The 20,121-nt window shown below is 44.3% G+C and overlaps 1 protein-coding gene across 2 annotated transcripts in view; it reads left to right on the forward strand.

Moving 5' to 3' along the window:
* LAMC1 (laminin subunit gamma 1) overlaps positions 1-20,121 on the forward strand; it is a 124,350-nt gene that overhangs the window by 72,595 nt on the left and 31,634 nt on the right. For both annotated transcript variants that reach the window (XM_027610544.2, XM_027610543.2), the window contains exons 2-8: positions 8,118-8,422; positions 13,091-13,221; positions 15,148-15,314; positions 17,738-17,926; positions 18,742-18,859; positions 19,440-19,538; positions 19,666-19,802. In XM_027610544.2, coding sequence (XP_027466345.2) covers positions 8,118-8,422; positions 13,091-13,221; positions 15,148-15,314; positions 17,738-17,926; positions 18,742-18,859; positions 19,440-19,538; positions 19,666-19,802 — 1,146 coding nt within the window. The remainder of the gene's footprint in view (positions 1-8,117; positions 8,423-13,090; positions 13,222-15,147; positions 15,315-17,737; positions 17,927-18,741; positions 18,860-19,439; positions 19,539-19,665; positions 19,803-20,121) is intronic.

The following is a 20,121-nucleotide window of genomic DNA, read 5'->3' on the forward strand; positions in this document are numbered from 1 at the left end:
AGCCATAGCACTGTTTTTATGAACAGCTTTGGTATAGACTTTTAGCCTTTTTTTTTTGAAGATTTTATTTATTTATTTGTTGTTTGATTGTTTGTTTAGAGTGCAGGGGGTGGGGCAGAGGGAGAGGAAAGGGAGAGAGGACTTCAAGCAGACTCCACGATGAGCACCGAGCCTGATGCAGGGCTCGATCTCACAACCCTGAGATCATGACCTGAGCCGAAATCGAGAGTTGAATGCTTAACTGTCTGAGCCACCCAGGTGCCCCTAGAATTTTAGCTTTTTTTTTTTTTTTTAAGATTTATTTATTTGTCAGAGAGCACAAGCAGGGGGAACAGCAGGCAGAGGGAGAAGCAGGCTCCTGCTGAGCAAGGAGCCCGATGCGGGGCTCCATCCCAGGACCCTGGGATCATGACCTGAGCCAAAGGCAGATGCTTAACAACTGAGCCACCCATGCGCCCCTAGAATTTTAGCTTTTAAAGGAACTCTAACAGGGAGTCTGCTACCCCCTCTCACTCTCCCTCTGTGCGATCTGTCTCTCTCTCTCTCAAATGAATGGGTAAGATCTTAAAAAAAAAAAATAGAGTGTCTGGATGGCTCAGTTGGTTAAGTTCTGCCTTTGGCTCAGGTCATGATCTTGGGGTCTTGGGATCGAGTCCCACGGCAGGGTCTCCACTCAGCAGAGAGTCTGCTTCTCCCTCTCCCTCTATGTTCTCTCTCTCTCATGGGTAAAATCTTTTTAAAAAAATTAACTCTTAAAGTGATTATCTTCACTGCTTCTTTATCCACCTGCTTTGTATATTTCGTCATGGCAGTTTGTGATGGAGACTCTCCATAGTCCCAGCGCCCCTCATCTCATCATGTCTTTCTGTCAGGACAGTGGGTCGTGTGTGATAGGAGGTGCTTATTGCATGTATTTAGGAAATTTGGACTATCGAAGCATTTTGTTTAGTCATTTGAATTTCAGTTACATTTCTCAAATTGTAAATTCCGTCACATTTGCTTTAATAAATTCAATTTAAAATGACTATTTTATACAAAGCTAATACGGGTTGCTTGTCCTCATTCGTAAGTTGCGCTGATTGAGATGTGCTTCGTATGGAATTGTCCCCTTGCACTGCTGGCCTTTAGCTGATTGACAGAGAGAGGGTATGAAAAAAGGAGCATTGACATTTAAGGGAAAGCAATGGGAGAATACGTTTTTTAAAACCATCTATTTTTTTAAAGATTTTTATTTGAGAGAGAGGGAGAATGAGAGAGAGAGAGCATGAAAGCAAGGGAGGGTCAGAGGGAGAACCAGACTCCCCCTTGAGCAGGGAGCCTGATGGGGGGCTCCATCCCGGGACTCCAGGATCATGACCTGAGCCGAAGGCAGTTGCTTGACCAACTGAGCCACCCAGGCGACCCAAAAACAATCTATTTTGAGGATGAGTTTTGGACAGTAGAAAGTAGCTTTTCAGCAGGCAGTCAGGACTGGGTTTTCAAGCAGTGGGCATGAACTCCACGTACCCACATCACGTCAACACATTCTGTGTGTGACTGTTCCTCTTTATGCTTTCTGGTTACCCATCTGCGTCTACTTGAGGATCCCACATTCAGCATTAAGTTGGCCCTGGGTCATCTTGATTGGCCAGGTGGTGTTTGTACCATCTGTCTGCCGGGATGGAATGATAACAGCTGGTGCGCAGCTGTACATGTTGTCCTGGGAACTCTTATTTCAACCAGCGGTTATACTAACAAAAATGAAAACGTCTTCAGATCGCTGCTTTCTGCGACTACTGTTTGTGTTAACTGTTTGGAGAACCCCATTGCGTAGCCTAAACGTCTACCATCTCTAATTGACTTTATGTACTACAACCTTATTACAAGTTTTATATTCCTCAGATCAAGTTTGACTTCAAGGAGAGTGGTCCTTTTCTGACTCTAAGGAGTTAGCGCATGAGAACAATAGTGAATCAGTGAATTCCCAATTTGATACTTTAGAATGAACTAGTTTTCTTCATTGAATTCAGGCCATGGAAGGGCATTTTGAAGTTTTGTGAAATTCTGTATAGCCATTGTCATTCATTACTTCACTGTAAAGGGGGCTGTTTCACAAGATCCTCATGGAATTCTTCTGAGCTGCACATAACAGAGAGGCATTTATGTTCCCCAGTAGTCAGTTCTTGAATCCAATTCCAAGGCAGGAAGGGTTTCTCCCCTACTCAGATTAGAAATACTTCACCACGTAGGAGGCTTAAGCAGAATTCCTTGGTTTGGCCCTGAATGAACAAAGGCTAGATTCTCATTGTTCAGATGGCTCCCTCCCCTTCCCTCATTCCCTCGGCCAGCCTGAACTGAAGGATTCAGAGCAGGAAGTATTAGTTAATTTCGTGTGCTTCATTCTAAACATCTGTACTTGAGTCTTTTTGTTTATGGAAGGAATGTGGCAGGGGGAGGGGGGAAAGCAGTAGAATATTCAGAAGCTAAATATTTTCCTGAGGGTGTGTATATCCATGGTTAGTCTTCATACTCATGAATGCGAGGCGGGGGGGGTGGGGGAGATGTTCTATTTGTATAGTTGCTGAATACTTTCTAGACTTCTACTTGCTGATTTTGTTCATTGTTTAGCTTGGCCTCTTTACCTTTAAGTCATACTGTCTACGTTCGCATGCTCCCACAGTGTAAAAACAGTAGAGTGGCTCTCATTGGACTGGAAATCAGAAGACCTGGTCTTGTCTTCTATTTATCTACCATTTAGATCTTTTTACTTTGTCCACTGTGAAACTAGTAGGATGGATAGATAAAGAGTAGGGAGGTATGGAGCGGGAGAGAGAGAATGAGAGTGAGCACACCTGACAGGTCTCAACTGGTAGCTGTTTAATGGAATAAAACCCAGCTCCTTAGTTTCCCAGTTCTTGATTATCCATGACTACATACAGGTGATGGTGGATAGATCACTCAAGACTTGACCCTTCTCCATTTTCTGTATTGGCTTCCCGATTTATTCAGATTACATTCTAAGTTCCTTGAAGTAATTTCAGTCCCCTTGTCTCTTAATTTTAAAGGGGGTGCAAAGTGGGCTATAGAAAACTACACCTGCACAAAGTCATGACCTCCTACTTTCATCTCGGCTGCCCTGTCTCTTCCCAGCAAGCCCCCTTTTCCTCTGGTCCGCTTCCTCTGCTGGCCTCTGCAGGGGCTCTTCTGACGTCTCTCCCCTTTCTGCAGATATTCCCCACTGGCTTTGCTCTCACCCCCTACCCCTTAGCAGGTACCTTTGATTTTCACTGCACAAAAAGGATGAAGTCATCAGAACTCTTCCAGCTCCCGTCCCTCAAAATCTACTCAGTCACTTGCATTTGCCCCCGGCTGGAAAGCAAGGGTGCGGGGTTTCTCCTGTATGGAGCCAGTCCTTTCACCAGCGTAGGATCCCGTTCTTACTGCCCAGCCTTGTTTCCACGTCCAGCCTTCCCCCTTCCGGCTGACTCGGGCACGACAGCATGTAGTACAACCTCCTCTCTCCTCTCTCAAAGAACAAAAAAGAAAAGTATTCCTGGACCCGGTGTCCCATCCCACTGTTGTCTTCCCCGTCCCCTTCAGTCCAGTGTCGTTGGCTACGCTCACTGTGTCTGCTTCCCTGCCTCATATCTGCCGTTCATCTTCCATCCCACCAACCCTGCCCACGGGGCCACTCTCCCTGAGTATAGCAGCGACCTGTTTGTGGCTTGAAGCCAGTGGACATGGCAGTCATTGCCTTGCATGACTCTCAGCGTATTTTAACGCCGTTGATGACTTCCTTCTCAAACTCTCTTGCTTTCTGTGATGCTGATCTTTTCCTTGCCGTCCCCTCTCTGGCCTCATAGCGTCTCCTGCTGTCCCACCACCTACTGTCTGTGCTTTAAATGCTGACACCCCTCAGAGTGATCTCAAAAGTCCGCCTTCTCCTCACTCAGCACCCATGCCTCGTTAGTCTCAACCATACCCAACCTTCATTATCCATCTACCGGCCAATCTGTATATCTAACTCAGACATCGCCCTTGGGCTCTCAGACCACTCACCTCCAACTCCCTACCAGACGTTTCCTCTTGTTTCGATGATCCGCAGATACCTCAAAACTAGGATATCCAAAATTGAACTCCTCTCCCCATCCTGCCCTCCACCCCAGCCTCCAATCCTGCTTAACCTCCTCTGTCCTCTATTTTAGTGGACGGTCCTACTCTCCATGTACTTTTTTTTAAGTTAGGAAACTGAAAGTTATTTTTAATCCTTCCATCTTACTTCCAGACAAGAAGCTTTGACGGTGAAACAACATGTCCATAGACTAAAAGTAGAGGAGGCTTCAGAAGTGGCCCCTCTCTCCCTTACTGTCCATCGGTTACCAAGTTACTACTGAGGCCGACTTCCTACACCTCACCCAAATCCACTCATTTCTCTCCATTCCAGCTGTCAGCCACTGTCATCTCCAGGACTCCTGCCGCATCTTCTTAACTATTCTCTCCACTTTTAGTCCCGTCCCTTCCAACCTCATCTCTACCCAGTGGCAGTGGCCAGAGCGATCTTTTTAAAAGTCAGATCTGGGGGCCCCTGGGTGCCTTAGTTGGTTAAGTGTCCAACTCTTGATTTTGGCCTAGGTCATGATCTCAGGGTCATCAGGCTTTGCACTCAGTGCGGAGTCCACTTGGGGTTCTCTCTCTTTCCCTCTCTCCTCCTCCTCCTCTGCCCCTCCCTTGGCTCACACTCTCTGTCTCTGCCTGTCTCTTTCTCTCTCTCTCTCTCTCTCAAATAAATAAAATCTTAATAGCAATAAAAGTCAAATCTGCTCATGTATTTCCTATATAAATGCTTCAGTGGCTCACCATTGCCCGTAGGCTGAAGTTGCTCTTGAACGTGGCCTCAGGCCTGGTCTGTTCTCCTTCCCGGTGAGCCCATCTCCAGCCACACTCCAGTTCTTGCTATACTACGTGACTCTAACTCCTCAATGATCACTCCTCTGTGTTCTCTGGGCTTTTCATACATGCTGTTTCATTTGCCTAGACAACTGATCCCTGTTTGCTGAGGTCATTCCTCTGCATTCCTCGGGTCCTGGACGTAGATGTCTCTTCTAGAAAATGTTTTTTGACCCCGCAAATCCAGCTTCGGTGACTTTCCTCCGTGCCTCCCCAAACTTTGTGCATTTCCCCTGTCAAAGCACTCATCACATGGAATTGCAGTCGTCTGTATCCACTACTGGATTGACTTGATCTCTGAAGGCAGTGCCTGTGGCCGTCTTATTATGTGGAATGTGTGAGCCTCCTTTGCAGATGGCCACAGAGCCCTTTTTCTCTTCCAGCTGTGACTGTGGGTTGAAATGAAAAAGGCAGCTCTGAAAACAAGGCTTAGTGAGGTAGGACCAGCACCAGCAAACTAATTTGCTTCAAAGTTTAATGCTAGCCAAGTTCCTTACTCATGTTCTGCCGCCCATTGCTCTGGGTCTGTGGCAGCAGTGAGAGTGGCTACCTGAGCTGGTTTCTTTCAGAATGTGGCTCTGTGGTGCAGATTTTAGTCTGGAACACAACACACCCTGCTTCATTTTATCTTCTCTCCTTTGACCCAGTCTCCTGCAGGTTGAGTTGTTAAAGAACAATGAGATGTCAGAAATGGAGACAGACTAGGAAAGCAGGGGTAATCTGTAATCCACAGATTAGTGAATAAGCCTTTGAACATCCCAAACCACCTGTTGCTGAATACAACCCAATTGTTTTACCATTCCAGAATGTCTTAGATAGTCTCTGGAATGCCACAGACACTATAAGTCCATACCCTCATTCAAGGGTAACATTTTAACATTTTTGATACAGTAAAGAGATAGAGGTTACATTTTCATTCTTTTAACAGGTGGGGTGTAAACTGGCAAAACCTGTGTCTAGGCAAAATGTTTTACTGCATCTTAGGTAGAAGATCCAGATTTGTATAATATTCTTTGGCAACTGTACATAGTCCCTGGTACAATCAGACCCTTATATGTGGACATATCCAGGATCCTAATTCAGGAGTAATCTTCTAAACTCTATTATAATAATGCCTTATATTTGTATAGAGTTTTACAATTAACTAAGTACATGCAAGATCTTAGTTTGACCTTCCAGCAACTCTTTGAGGTAGGTGGCTCAGGGGTCATCGCCCTCGTTTTTGCAGAGGAGAAAATGGCAGAGTGGAAATCACACAGCTAGTAACTGAAGGAGCCAGGACCTGCGCTCAGGTCTCACAGTGCCCAGTCCTGTGCTCTTTCCATCATGCGACACACCTTTGTATTCAAAATTGTATGTGTGTGAGTGTGTTTCATGTATATGGGGGACAGTTAATCAGACTTCTCTTTTTTAAGATCTGGACCACCGAAGAAATAGGTATGGCTCATCATATTAGTTTTATTGTGGATAATATTGGATTAAAAATAGAGCCTGGACACATGATTCCGTGGGCTTTCTGCTCTTCCCCCTGCCCCACCTCGCCAGCTCAGCTGGACTCATCCACGTGGCCCCACATCTATTGGCAGGACAGCCGCAGACCTCCCTGGTACAGGGGCCGATGCGCAGTCTTGCATTGAGGAGAGGGGCCCTCAGGCGGCTGGAGAGTGAGCTGAGGAGATTCCAGGCCACACGTGACCACCCCTCCTTCTCCCCTAGGGATGGGTGTGCCCGAGGAAGGAAGAGGATGGCGGAGGTCTATCCGCAACCCTTCTGACAGGGTGTGGGAGTTCCTCTTCTGGGCACTTTGTGGGACAGGACGAGTATGGGGCTTCCTGCGGAATCAATTCGCCTGGGGAGGAAAGACTGGAAGCTCCTTGAGGGCAAGGACCTTTTATGTCCAGCACATGCTGTCCCCCCACGTATATAGCGTAGGACTGAACATGTGGTTGTGCCCAACAAATACTTGTTGACCAGTCTGTGATCTTCACTATAGCATAGAAGTTGCAGAGAATAAATATTGTCAGAGACGGAAAGACCCAATTGGTGAATGAAAGGTGATTTAAAAACAGTTGCACTTTGTCTTTTTGACCCACCTGAAGGCATGCTGGCTGGCAGCCACACTGTCCCAGCCATCAGACCATGCCCGGGCTGCCCCAGCAAGCTGTCTGACTAGGGGCTCTTCCTCCAGAGCCGGCACCCGAGTGGCTCCTCCCTTTTGCTGCCCTTCCCTGCTCAGTGCTCGGATCTTGCATATTCTTCTTTCAACATATGCAAAGAACTTTAAACCCCCCCCCCCCTCCTTTTCTCTCTCTCTCTCTCTTTTTTTCCTTGTTCAGCTGCTGGAGGAAATTTTTCTTCATTCCTGCTCTACTCCCTGCCTCTTCTCTTAATCACTGTCCTTTTTTTTCTCTCCTTCTCAAATTCCTCTCTTCACTTGGTAGATAAGTAGAATAGTGCTCATCGAGGGAGATCAGAGGGGGAGACGAACCATGAGAGACTGTGGACTCTGAGAAACAAACTGAGGGTTCTGGAGGGGAGGGGCGTGGGGGGATGGGTTAGCCTGGTGATGGGTATTAAAGAGGGCACGTTCTGCATGGAGCACTGGGTGTTATGCACAAACAATGAACCATGGAACACTACATCCAAAACTAATGATGGAATGTATGGTGATTAGCATAACATAATAAAATAAAATAAAAAGAATAGTGCTCATGATAGTCTTTCTGCATCAAGAAGTAACATTAAGAGAGTGAGTTTTTCAGTACCTTGAAAGTTTCCAGAATACCCACCTAGAAAGCCAGCAAATATTTTCTTTTCTGTTTTTTAATTAAATTACTTTTGCTGAAGCACCAGCACTAAGAATAAATGCACCTTTTTATGCAATTTTCGTTTAATAGTGTGAGTACAGTGCTACCATTTTTCATGGCAAATGGGATTTCAACAATGCATACCTTAAACAAGCTTTTATGAGCCAAGTTAGAACCCAGCTATAACCTGTCATTTCTGTGGGAAAACGCACACTATTTCCAGGTTTAGAATCGCCTGTTGGACACAGCCAGTGTGTTGTGGGTTCTGGAACCATCTTCGTCTAGGGTGTATCCTTCCTTTGTCAAGTTCCAAAGCAACCTGGGAATAGAGGAAATTTCTTTGCTTCATACGTATGACTTACGAACTTCATGTTTGTCCCACAGGAAAAGCTTTTGACATCACATACGTGCGCCTCAAGTTCCATACCAGCCGCCCAGAGAGCTTCGCCATTTACAAGCGTACGCGGGAAGATGGGCCCTGGGTTCCTTACCAGTACTACAGTGGCTCATGCGAGAATACCTACTCGAAGGCAAACCGTGGCTTCATCAGGACAGGAGGGGACGAGCAGCAGGCCTTGTGCACGGATGAATTCAGTGACATTTCCCCTCTCACCGGGGGCAACGTGGCCTTCTCAACTCTAGAAGGAAGGCCCAGTGCCTACAACTTTGACAACAGCCCTGTGCTGCAGGTAATGCATTCAGAAGCTGGCTTTGTAGTCCTTTAGTTCCCCCACATGCATACAGGAGGCAGGAAGATTGTTGGATGGGGGCCTGTGGTCCCACTTCCGAGGTAAGGGTATGGCTAGGAGATTCCAGGTGGATTTTATTCTGCTCGCCTGTATATTCTCAGTATGTGAAGGAAAGTAGCTTTGTTCCTGCCACCCAGGTGGTGGTCTTGTGTTCTCATGTACCTGTCAATGTATTCTGGGATATAAATTTTAGAAATTTTTTAAAAAACTGAACAGTTTTAACTTGTGTCTTTACTTGCAATGGAAACGTTTTGCTTCTGACCTTTCGAGGAGAGTATTTGAATCTACCCATTCTTTTCTTTTTCTTTTTTTTTTTTTAAGATTTTATTTGAGAGAGGGGCGCCTGGGTGGCTCAGATGGTTAAGCGTCTGCCTTCGGCTCAGGTCATGATCCCAGGGTCCTGGGATCAAGTCCCGCATCGGGCTCCCTGCTCAGTGGGGAGCCTGCTTCTCTCTCTCTCTCTCTCTCTCTCTCTCTGTCTCTCTCTGTCTCTCATGAATAAATAAATAAAATCTTTAAAAAAAAAAAGATTTTATTTGAGAGAGAGGGAGAGCGCATGTGTGCACATGGCATGCGTGCATGAGCGGGGGGTGGGGAGGGGTAGGGGGAGAGGGAGGAGCAGACTCCCTGCCGAGCAGGGAGCTCGATGTGGGGCTCGATCCCAGGACCCTGAGATCATGACCTGAGCCAAAGGCAGTCACTTAACTGACTGAGCCACCCAGGCACCCCATGAATCTATCCATTATTTCCACAACCTTCTTTATCTCTTCCTTATTTGACCAAAGGAAAAGTGTTTTTTAGTATTCAAGAAGGGGACCAATTGAAGCAAGATATTTAGGAATGCCATCTTCCTTCATTATTGTGCAAGGACATGTGGACTGGGTTTGTCTGGCACTATTGTCACTCATAAAACCTTCTCATCACCTGACAGTACTGGTATTTGTGACAGGATATAAGTGTAGGTACCCGTGGTACAGTGCTTGAGCATCACGACAGAAACCTTTCCCCATTTAAGCATAGAAAGAGTTAAAGTTTTCTTTTTTCTCATAAATTCTATGTAATATTCTTCATACACCATAATTTGGAATCTTTCTGTAACACAGAATTGGAGATGCTTCTGTCTTTTGGCTGAAGTTGACATCTAAGTGGGGGCAGCCTGCCTGTATGAACTCACTGAGACAGGAAAGACTGGATGTGGGTTTGCAAACTCTGTGTATGTTTTATGAAATGCTGTTGTCGTTTCTAAGTAGGGAGAAATAGGGAGTCCCTTTATTCTGGGCTTTATGCTTTTTTTTAAGATTTATTTATTTATTAGAGGGAGAGAGAGCGTGCATGAGCAGTGGGGAGAGGGAGAAGCAGACTCCCTGCTCAGTGGGGAGCCCGATGTGGGGCTCGATCCCAAGACCCTGAGATCACGACCTGAGCCGAAGGCAGATGCTTAACCAACTGAGCCACCCAGGCGCCCCTTTATGCTTTTGTGGCTTCCAGTCTTTCTCTTGAAGTTTATTATATTCAAGGACTCTTTCTGATTTGGCCATATGGTTTTGGATGGTGGCAAAAGATGAGACTATGTTTCTCTGTGGGTCTAGTTCTTCCCTTCTAATGTATTTCTGGAGTTTGCTGGGAGATTGTGAATCTTGATCTTGCTAAACTCTGAGGTTCTGGTGAGCAATGAGTATGTTTGCAAAGGCCTTTCAGTAAAGTGTTTCTTGCAATGGTAATAAGATGTGTTCAGAATAATGAGTAGAAAGAATAACTGATTTTGATAGATGAAAAAACAGAAGACAGAATGTATAGGGGAGATGTGATCTACAATTTTTTAAAGTTGATCAACTAGCAGACATTTGCTAGCTTAGTTTCTTCCTATACCAGTGATTGTATTTGACGATCCTGCTGAGGCAGTGGTACGGGCAGCAGGAAAAAGCAGTGACCTGTGTGACTGTGTTGTTCTGGCACCTCTGCCAACTGGATGCCTCCTCAACCTGTCTTGAAGCAGTTCCCCCAGCTGTAGGAATTCTGATGTTTGCTACTGTTTCCCCGCCGCCCCCTCAAGTAAACTCTACACCCGACGTGGGGCTCGAACTCATGACCCTGAGATCAGGAGTCACATGCTCTATCAGCTGAGCCAGCCAGGCGCCCCTGATGTTTGCTACTCCTTATTCCACAGGAACTCATGAGACTAAATGTGGTAGAAATGGTATGGGCATCTGTAATAGATCTGGTCAGTTGCTGTCGTTATGCAAAGACATTAATTATGTGTCTCTGGATGTAAGAGTTCTGGTTTTCATACGCAGTTGCCAAGGAGGGTTAGCTGATCAGACTTCAGCTGATTTCACAATGATAACTGATTTGGCAGCTTAGCTGATATGACCGTCTCTCCTCAGTGCCTCCTGTGCCTCTCTCCAGAAGCTGTGATCTCCCAGATGGGAGAGGAGACCCTTCCTGGTTTCACTGTTTATGAATATTACTAAGCATGTGCTGATTTACAATAATAATAATCAGCATTTATTATAGCACTTATATAATGTGCCATAATGTGCCAAGCAGTGTTCTGAGCCCCTTAGATAGATTAGCTGTATTTACTATGGATGTATATACACACTCTCTATACTGTTTACTCATTTAACCCTCACAGTAACTCTACAGGTGGATACTTCTGTTAAGCCCATTTTACAAATGGGGCATCGACATCATTTCTCAGAAGAGATCCAATAACTTGACCCAGATCACCAGTTTTAAGCGCCCAGAACTGGGATTCAAAACCTAGAAAGTCTGGCTCCAGAGCCTGTTCTTTTTAAGATGCCTGTTGTGGGAAAAAATGACTTGGACTCAGCCCTTGAGAAGCTTTTATTCAAGGAGAGCTGTGATAAAGATGAAGCTTGAAGGAGATATAATAAGCATTAAACACAGAGATATGTTGAGCTATTTACATTACAGACGACTCAAAGATTCCTCGCATTGTGGCCATGAGTGGGAGCTGTTACTGGAGTTCCAAGTTTGGATGCAGTGGAATCATCATCTCTTCTCCTTTCTAATTATACTTGGAGGCTTCACGGGGATTAGCTTTTATGAGCCCTCTAGGTTGCTCTCTGTGCCAGGTGTTTGGCATGGTTCAGGCCGTGCTGCTTAATCAGGGGCGTGCCTCCCTGTCTCACAGGGAGCCTTCTGAAAACACAGACGCCTGCAGACACTTGCCTGGTGCGTCTCCATGGGTGATGCTGACAGGCAGTCCCAGGAGGGGACTTTACATGGTATCTTTGGGTGGTCATGGGTCATATGCCATCTCCAAAACTTAGTGATTTGAAATGACCACGATTTATTATTTCTCATGATTCTGTGTTGGTTTGGGCTCACTCACTGGCAGGTCGGCTGGGAGCTGGGTTTCTCTCCCTCTGTGGTCTTACAGCTTCAAGGAGGCTAGACTAGGCTTCCTGGAGTGAAGGCAGAAGTATTCCAAGAGGGTAAGTCCGGGGCACAAGTGCTTATCAGACTTCTGCCTGTGTCACATTCGCTCATGTCCCCTGGGCCAAAAGCAAATCACATGCCCCAGCCCAGAATCAGGGTGTGGACACTGGTAGACATGATTCATTGGAATCATTATTCTAACAGTCCACCACAGATGTAAACATCTGACTAAAATTAGCTCAGTGAAAGGGCATTTATTATAAGGGCTTAGATCTCATAAAACCTAGGGGGAAAACGTTAACTTTCATTCTTGTCCTCTGTCATTATGGTACACCTACCAATTTGATCAGTTGTGGTTTCTTCAGATTTGTTCATTTGCTCAGCAGATGTTACTTGAGCACCTACTGTAGGCTAAGCACCAGGGAAATTGCAATCAACAAATAAGTCCTGCCCTCGTGGGGCTTACAGTCTTGGTGGTGGCGGTGGTGGCAGGCTGGGGGTGGGGTTGTGGTGGTGGAAACAGACAATATAAATAAAATAGGCAAGTGAAATAGGATGTTGGGGTGGGCAGCAATTCTAGGTTGGGTGGCCAGGAAAGGCCTCCCAGAAAAGTGAAATTATGGGAAAGGTCAAGACAAAAACTGCATCTGATTGGTTCTGGCCCGTGTCATGATTTATTACTTTGTACTTGGATGCCTCTCCCAGATCTGTCCGTAGCAGATCGGGGATGGAGGGAGAGATAGATGGTACAAAACGGCCAGGCGGAGGCGATGACCGGCATATCTCATGCCACCATGGTGCTCCATGAGCTCTGCGCTGGTTTCTTGGACTGGATTTGGGGTGCGGATACAGGCTGGAGAGAAGGGACATAAGTATTGAGTACCTCCCGAATGCAAAGCATTTAAAAGTGTATTCATGTAAGCCTCTCAACAACCTTGTGAAGAAACGAGTAGTATTCCTGCTTTTTGGGACTCTGAGTAGTGACACAACAACTTAGATCAAAGAAGGGAGAGTCAAATATTAGGAACTTAAGGGAGTCATTGGGCGTTATAACAGATTTAATGCTAGAAGAGGACATAAGTCACATGATATATTAACTATTTGAAAAATTTGGAAAATTTTGTCACATTTATGTCTCTCATCTTCAGCCCCTTTACCTATTTCTGTTTTTTTCTTTTCTTTTCTTTTTTTTCCTCCTGACAGGAATGGGTAACTGCCACTGACATCAGAGTAACTCTCAATCGCCTGAACACTTTTGGAGATGAAGTGTTTAATGACCCCAAGGTTCTCAAGTCCTATTATTATGCAATCTCTGATTTTGCTGTGGGTGGTAGGTAAGTAGACTGTTAAATAACTTTGAAAGTGACTGGAGCTATGGTTTAGAAGTGAGTGTAGCAACTTGCTTACAACCACATTAATAATGTTGTTAGACCTTCTCATTATCCTGGAAACAAAGTAATTAGGTTTTCTAAAACCTTGTCAGATCAGCACAGTTGGTGAATTCGTACTGAGCACCTCAGTGCAAAGGTCTGCTACAGGCCCTCTGAAGCCACCAAGGAAGCATGAGACATTCACCTGCTGAGAAGGACTTGACCTTCTAGCATCCTACAGATGAATGGGGCAGGCGATATATGAACACGTGAAAAATTAAAACACATGTTTTAGATAAAAAGAGGCCATATATCAGAGAATGAGACAGAACTGTCAAGCTAGAGAAGCAGATGGAAACTAAGCGGGGCCTTGAAGCCTGGATAAGGAAGGAGGATGTGTGAGTAGGGTGCAGGATAGGCATGTCTTGAGCAGAAGTGTAGGGTTGGGAGATTATAGACCTGCTCAGCTTAAGGAACATCTCCTCTGTGAATTTGTGGAGTTGACAGAGTGAAAGCTGACAGAGACTGTAATCAGTGAGAAACCATGTACTTTTTGAAGTAGGCCGATGATATCTAAGCAGTGGTTAGGAAGATTAATTGCAGACAAGGTGAAAGTAGAGTACCATCGAGAGAATTTATATTCTTGTTATGATGCTGTGATCTGCGTGTTAGGTGACAAATAACTGACATTAGGGTGGTGACAAAAGAATGGAAAGAAAGGAACATTTTAGATGGATTTTATTGTGAAGCAAGAATTATCAGGACTTTAGTCAAAGATGATTTTAAAGTTTAATCTGGAGAATGGTGGTAGTATTAATGAAGTAAATGAAGAAGATGAGCTAATTTAGGGAGATGATGAGTTTAGTTGTAGATATGTAAAATTTTAGGTTACTGGGGACATCTGAACTTGTGTACCAGTCAAGGATAGGAGCTTGGGAGAAAGACGAGAGCCGGGGATATGAATTTCTGATTCATCCTGGTCTACTGTAGATGTTTTGGAAAGGTTTGAAATGTCTTACCAAGTAGCGGTGGGAGCTATGTGGCTGATTCTATCTTTAAGGAAGCTAGTGAGGGAAACATCAGGGCACCAGAGCATGTTTAAGTATTCATGGGCATTTCCATGAGCCCTTAGTTTATGATTGTCCCTGCATCTAGGGCTCCTTCGGGGATTCTTGCCCCAAACAACCTTGAGGGAGTATCAGGCTACCAGAGTTGCATATGGTGGTGAGGTGTTGACTGTCTCTTACTACCTTCAGATTGGGATACTTTAAAATCATTATGACAGATAACAGCTGTGACCTAATTTTTGACTTGTAGTATGCCTGCACAATCTTAGGCACGTGAATAAAGCAGCTTCTTGATCCTCCCAATAACCCCATGAAATTCACACTGTCATCATCCCTATCTTATGGGTAAGGCACAGAGGTTAAGTGACATTGGTAAGTCACAGGGCAGGTCCCAACCCACGCAGCTGGACTTCAGGGTCCTCGCTCTGCTTAACCTACACGTTTGGCTGCTACTTGATACACACAGGTGACTTCTGGAAGTGATCCCAGAAATTGTAGAAGCCTCCGAAATTGCTAGAGACTTTCTTCTCCTATCTTGTTAATGCCCCATCCCCTATTAAATAAAGATATTTTGGGGAGGTTTTTGTTTTTGTTTTTGCTTGTTTAATTTTCCTTCCTACCTGAAAACTCAAACTGCCATTACTTAATTTTGCTTAGCTCCTCAGTTTATGGTCTTGAATGGTCAAACTAAAAAAAAAAAAATCAAAAAACAAACCAAAAACATTCGGGATTGTGTTTAGTTCTCTTTGTACATCATTTTTCAGCATCCATTTCTGGGACTTGGTGGCCGTTTCATATTTTTGGGTGTCTGTTCTCTTCCTAGGTGTAAATGCAATGGACATGCAAGTGAGTGTGTGAAGAATGAATTTGACAAGCTGGTGTGTAATTGCAAACATAATACTTACGGGGTAGACTGTGAAAAGTGTCTGCCTTTCTTCAACGACCGGCCGTGGAGGAGGGCAACTGCGGAGAGTGCCAGCGAATGCCTGCGTGAGTCTGTTGAATTATCTTGAGGACTTCCAGAGTGGGGAAGAGGAATGGTTGACTTCCTTCTGTTCCCCCTTGAAAGGACAACTGTAAAAGGCAGTGCTGCTTCTCTAATTGGAGAGCATAGAATGGTAAACTATATGCACATCAGAGGAAAATCATAGATGAAGGCAGTTGGCTATGAATAAAAAAGTATGTTCATTTTGTTCAGTTTCCTTCATGAACACACATACCAGAGTGGGAGCAGCATCTCCAAGGTTTGGAACTTCGCTTAGATCTAAGTGCTGGGCCAGTGTAGCCTACTATAAAATATGGTTTCTCTAGTTTTGTCTTTGCTGCACATTAAAGTCTTTTCCTACCAACGTTCATTTTCTCAAGCAGTCAGGGTCATTGATGAACATGTGTTGGGTGTGTTGAGTTCTAGACTGAGACTGCCATTCAGAAGATCATTTCTCAAAGTTATTCTTCCCTTATTTCACTAAAGAGCACAACAGGGAGAACTTTCCTACTTCTCCCATGCAGAGGTGGGTGGCTTTGGGAAGAAAAGTAGATCCTAGTATTTCTAGAAAAGGGTAAAAGAAGAAAGATTGCACATTGTTTTACCCCTTCATCATGGCTTGGTTTATTCTGAACAGATAGAGAAAGAAGCCTCAGGAGAAAGGAACCATGAAACTATGTAATCATGCTGTGTCAAGGACTTAAAAATAAGAAACTTTTAAAGCAGCTATGATTTTTATGACCTTATAAATATTTCTTATCATATACTCTTGAAAAGAATAAGAGAGACACTCTGAACTCACTGGAGTTATTGGCAGAAACCTTGAGAAATGACCAGTATCTTGACTCATAACTATTTCTGTTAGTTGCCTAGAGCAAATTTTCTTATCTTTCCTTTTTCTTAGCAAATCCCAGATTTGAAGATAAATTGTACAGCCGCCTAAATTCCTAGGCACTTGCTTGAGCTTCAGTTCTTTTACTGAACTATAAAAGCTAGTATGAGAAGCCACATGATAAAGGTCTTAACAGAAACAGTGAAATGCCCCTAAGATGTGACATTTCAATAAATGTACACATGTGTTTGAAAAGTATTTTGCTTAGTGATGGGGTCGTATCTTGAGTCTTTCCAGGAACATCATGAAAATGTTCCTGGGCCAGCAAATGAACTGAATACTGTTTCTAAATGACTTTGATGAGAAACTAAATCAGTTTGCCTTCCTCCTTGCCTTGGCACTCTTCAGCACTTCAAAGAGTGAAGTTCTGCAGATTGGGAGAGTACTACAGTATTGTCAGGATGCTGGGGTTGGAGAAGAGAAAATTACAGCCTTCTCTCTTACCAGCTGATGGTGAAGGAGACAGAGCATCTGCTTTACCTGTGTGTTAGGACAGTGTAGACAAGAGGACTGTCCTGCTTCATAGTCCCAGAGCACCAAAACAGTTAGGTGGGGATGGGCTGGGTTTGGCCGTGAGTGGGATGTTCGGGATAATCTAGGGAGGCTTGAGGGAAGAAAATAGAAAGGGAGCTCTCCAAGTTATTTAACACGACTCTAGTTATTGGTGCCAGTGATTCAAGTTTCTAAAAAGTTTTCAAGTATAATACTATGAAAGAACTGATTATAAAGAAGGGGAGGTGACAAGAAAGAAAAAATATATATTCAAACATTTTTTTTTAAAACAACTTGGTTTATCTGAAATCAAATAAAACTATTTAGTGCTCAAGATACTGCTGGTACTTTGTGTGAAATCCATAATTCTAAGAAAAGAAGTTCTATAACTATATATACTTGTTCTTACAATATAGTTGTGTTCTGCAGGGAACATAGTTACTTAATGGTGGACCTGGTTGGCATTGTGGCTCCCCAGGAGATGGATGTGTCTAGTGAAGCTAGATTTCCCTTCAGTGCTGCTGCCTTCCACAGAGGCGCTAATTTTAACCCATGTGTGTCAGGTTACTCCAGCCTTGCAAGCAATCTGGCACTTCAAAAGTTAGTGTCTTAACGTATTTCAACTGTCTGGGGCCCGAAAAGTTATGGTAAATTAAAGCCTGAATATAAACTGGCACCCCGTTGTTGGAGTTGGTATTAGAATGAAGGATAGAGATTCAGAAAAATTACAATTTGACTTGCCTTTCACTTGTGTATAAACAATTACCTGGAGATTTCTAAGGATAGGAATTCCTCGTATTTTATGATGGCACTGGTTTTGATAAGAACATCTCTCAGTTAACTGATAGCCTGGCTCTCTCAACCCTTCATTGACCTCCTGTTTTTGTTTTCAAATGAACAATGCGTCAAGTGGGCGTTCTTATCCTACCACCCATTGTGCCCCAGAGACATGGGAAGTCACGGTTTGGTTTGCTTAGAGTCTCTTGAAATGCTGTTCATCAAAGGAACATGGGTCTGACGTAACTTGTACGTTTTGGCCAACAGCCTGTGACTGTAATGGCCGATCACAGGAGTGCTACTTTGACCCTGAACTTTACCGGTCCACCGGCCACGGGGGCCACTGTACCAACTGCCAGGGGAACACAGATGGCGCCAACTGTGAAAGATGCCGGGAGAATTTCTTCCGCCTTGGGAACAACGAAGCCTGCTCTCCCTGTCACTGCAGTCCCGTGGGTAAGTGACAGGCAATGCCAGCATCAGCCTGGTGGGTTGAAAGACAGGTACTCCCCACCCCCGCCAGAAAACAAAGCTCTGCTTCCTAGGCCTGAACTCATGGAGTTCAGTTCCTCTGCTCAGGGGAAGAGTGGAAGTGTGTGCACTGTCCTCCTGACCAATGACTCAGGAGCTGCCCGACCCCCCACCTCCACTCTGTTTAACCAAGTTAAACTTTCAAATGATTTTCTGGTGTGTATAAATAAGTGTGGGCTTGGCCTGTGTAATGGTTCTGTGTAGATAATTAGTAGCCCGATCCTAGAGACCATTTGAACTTTGACTGGGAAAGGTTAGCTGCTTCATGAGTTCTTGCACGTTAATGATTTTGTTTAGTTTACGATCCTTGAAGGGCTGAACTTTCTCAGTATGTTGGTGTGCATTCAGAGATACAAAGTGCTCTGAGTTTGCTCTCCTCTTTCAGGAGTTTGACCTTTATTTTGTTGTGCCTGTAGATACTTAAATTCTAGACATGGGCCTTCAGGAGCCTGTGCTTGCCCACAGAGAAGTGACTGGTTTTGTGTACGGTTGATCACCGGGTGCAGAGTGACTTGTTTTTCAACATTGATGAGCAGGGTGTGTGTCCGGAAAGTTAAAATGTTATGGCTCAAAAGGATATGATTTTGAGACAATTCAGATTTAAAATTGATCTTTCTTCTCTCTGTAACCATCTAGAGACATACATCTTGGGTTTCAGGCATTGTTTTTAGTGACCCATTTTTTTTTCTTTGACATATTTACTGACATTTCTGGTTGTTGACAAGCTCTTTAAATTTTAGGTTCTCTCAGCACACAGTGTGATAGCTATGGCAGGTGTAGTTGCAAGCCAGGAGTGATGGGTGACAAGTGTGACCGTTGCCAGCCCGGGTATCATTCTCTCACTGAGGCAGGATGCAGGTAAGACTTTTCAAAACCAGAGAAAGGGGGCAAAATCTAACTGTAGTTGATCCAGAATAAGAGATATTGTGGCTCGTCTGCAGCAGTATAAACATTTTTCCCCATAGTAATTGTCAAGAATTTCTAGCTGTGGGCACCTGGGTGGCTCAGTTGGGTAAGCGGCTGCCTTCGGCTCAGGTCATGATCCTGGAGTCCGGGGATCAAGTCCCGCATCAGGCTCCCTGCTCAGCAGGGAGTCTGCTTCTCCCTCTGACCCTCTTCCCTCTCGTGCTCTCTGTCTCTCATTCTCTCTGTCAAAAAAAAAAAAAAAAATCTAAAAAAAAAAAAAAAAGAACTTCTAGCTGTAATGATGGTCCAGGACTGGTTTGTAAGAGGGATGAAGCAGAGTTTTTAGTATTGAAATGTGAGAGGCATATCCTTGATTGAAACCAAATCCAGATACAAAACTGACTTTAGGACTCCTTTTGCTTTTTTATTTATTCTTTTTTTTTTAATGTATTAACATGTAAAACAAAAGATTGACTTTAAGAGTGGAATTTCTTTCTCATTTCTCTGTTTTACTCCTTTTTCCATCCAACAGGCCATGCTCTTGTAATCCTTCTGGCAGCGTAGATGAGTGCAACATTGAAACGGGAAGATGTGTTTGCAAAGACAATGTTGAAGGCTTCAGTTGTGAGAGGTAGCTCATTCTTTCTGTGGCTGTGCTGTGTTTTTTCTGGTCTCATATTTCAAGTCCAAGAAATTCACTTATATCTTAGTCACTTATATCAAGTCACTTAAATCACTTATATCTTTATGTTTTTCAGATGCAAACCTGGATTTTTTAATTTGGAATCATCTAATCCTAAGGGTTGCACACCCTGCTTCTGCTTCGGGCATTCTTCTGTCTGTACAAATGCTGTCGGCTACAGTGTTTATCCTATAACCTCTACCTTTCAGATCGGTAATTTGGACCTTCCCTTCGGTCTCCCAGAATTACAAGACTGGACTTACAGTATTTTTAAAAAATGAGTAACTTTTTGAGGATTTTTTGATGGTAGCAGCATTTTGGTTTTTTTGTTTTTTTTTTTAAAGATTTTTTTGTTTATTTATTCATGAGAGACAGAGAGAGAGAGAGAGAGAGGCAGAGGGAGAAGCAGGCTCCCGAGGAGCAGGGAGCCTGACGCGGGACCCGATCCCAGGACCCTGGGATCATGACCTGAGCCGAAGGCAGACGCTTAACCATCTGAGCCACCCAGGCGCCCCTGTTTGACTTAAAAACA

The sequence above is a fragment of the Zalophus californianus genome, chromosome 10 (assembly GCF_009762305.2).
Source record: "Zalophus californianus isolate mZalCal1 chromosome 10, mZalCal1.pri.v2, whole genome shotgun sequence".
In the NCBI taxonomy this organism is placed as follows: Eukaryota; Metazoa; Chordata; class Mammalia; order Carnivora; family Otariidae; genus Zalophus; species Zalophus californianus.